Consider the following 465-nt stretch of genomic DNA (forward strand, 5'->3'; position numbering starts at 1 on the left):
GTGAGGAGACGTGGCGATTCTTCGTAGAGCGGGGTTTCGACAGACCCGTATGGATGGCTCTGCGTTTGTGAGCTCCGTGGTGTATTTAAGAGTTGCCAGTGTTCATAACTTGACGTGAAACCGTTCCCAACAGAACTGACGGGACACCAGACGACGTGTGAAGTGTATTCTTGCCACCAAGGAGTTGCTAAGCGAGTCGAGGCACCTCGCGGAACAGCCTGTAGATAAAACCTCTGCGGGCTGTACGTCACGATTAGGCAGGAGAGTAGCGGTAGAGTGGCAGACCGACTCCTGCGCTTGTAGCTAACGAAGAATAGCTACAAGTATCGCTAATTGTGAAACTCCTGGACGTACCCGCACTGAGTTGCGGGGTAGATCCTAGGGACGTACACTACGAAATGGGGCTTCACCCCTACCTGCCACAGTGGGGGCTGGCAGAGTTCTCACTCCGTGTCAAGGATAATC

The 465-nt window shown here is 53.5% G+C and overlaps 1 protein-coding gene across 1 annotated transcript; it reads left to right on the forward strand.

Annotated features, from left to right (window-relative positions):
• Positions 1-15: 15 nt before the first annotated feature.
• On the forward strand, positions 16-189 carry CSUI_001190 (uncharacterized protein; the record flags this gene model as incomplete). Its single annotated transcript, XM_068061396.1, has 1 exon — positions 16-189. A coding segment is annotated over one exon (102 nt), but the record flags the coding sequence as incomplete, so codon positions are not given.
• Positions 190-465: the final 276 nt, after the last annotated feature.

This window comes from Cystoisospora suis (genome assembly GCF_002600585.1).
Source record: "Cystoisospora suis strain Wien I chromosome Unknown contig_475, whole genome shotgun sequence".
Classification (NCBI taxonomy): domain Eukaryota; phylum Apicomplexa; class Conoidasida; order Eucoccidiorida; family Sarcocystidae; genus Cystoisospora; species Cystoisospora suis.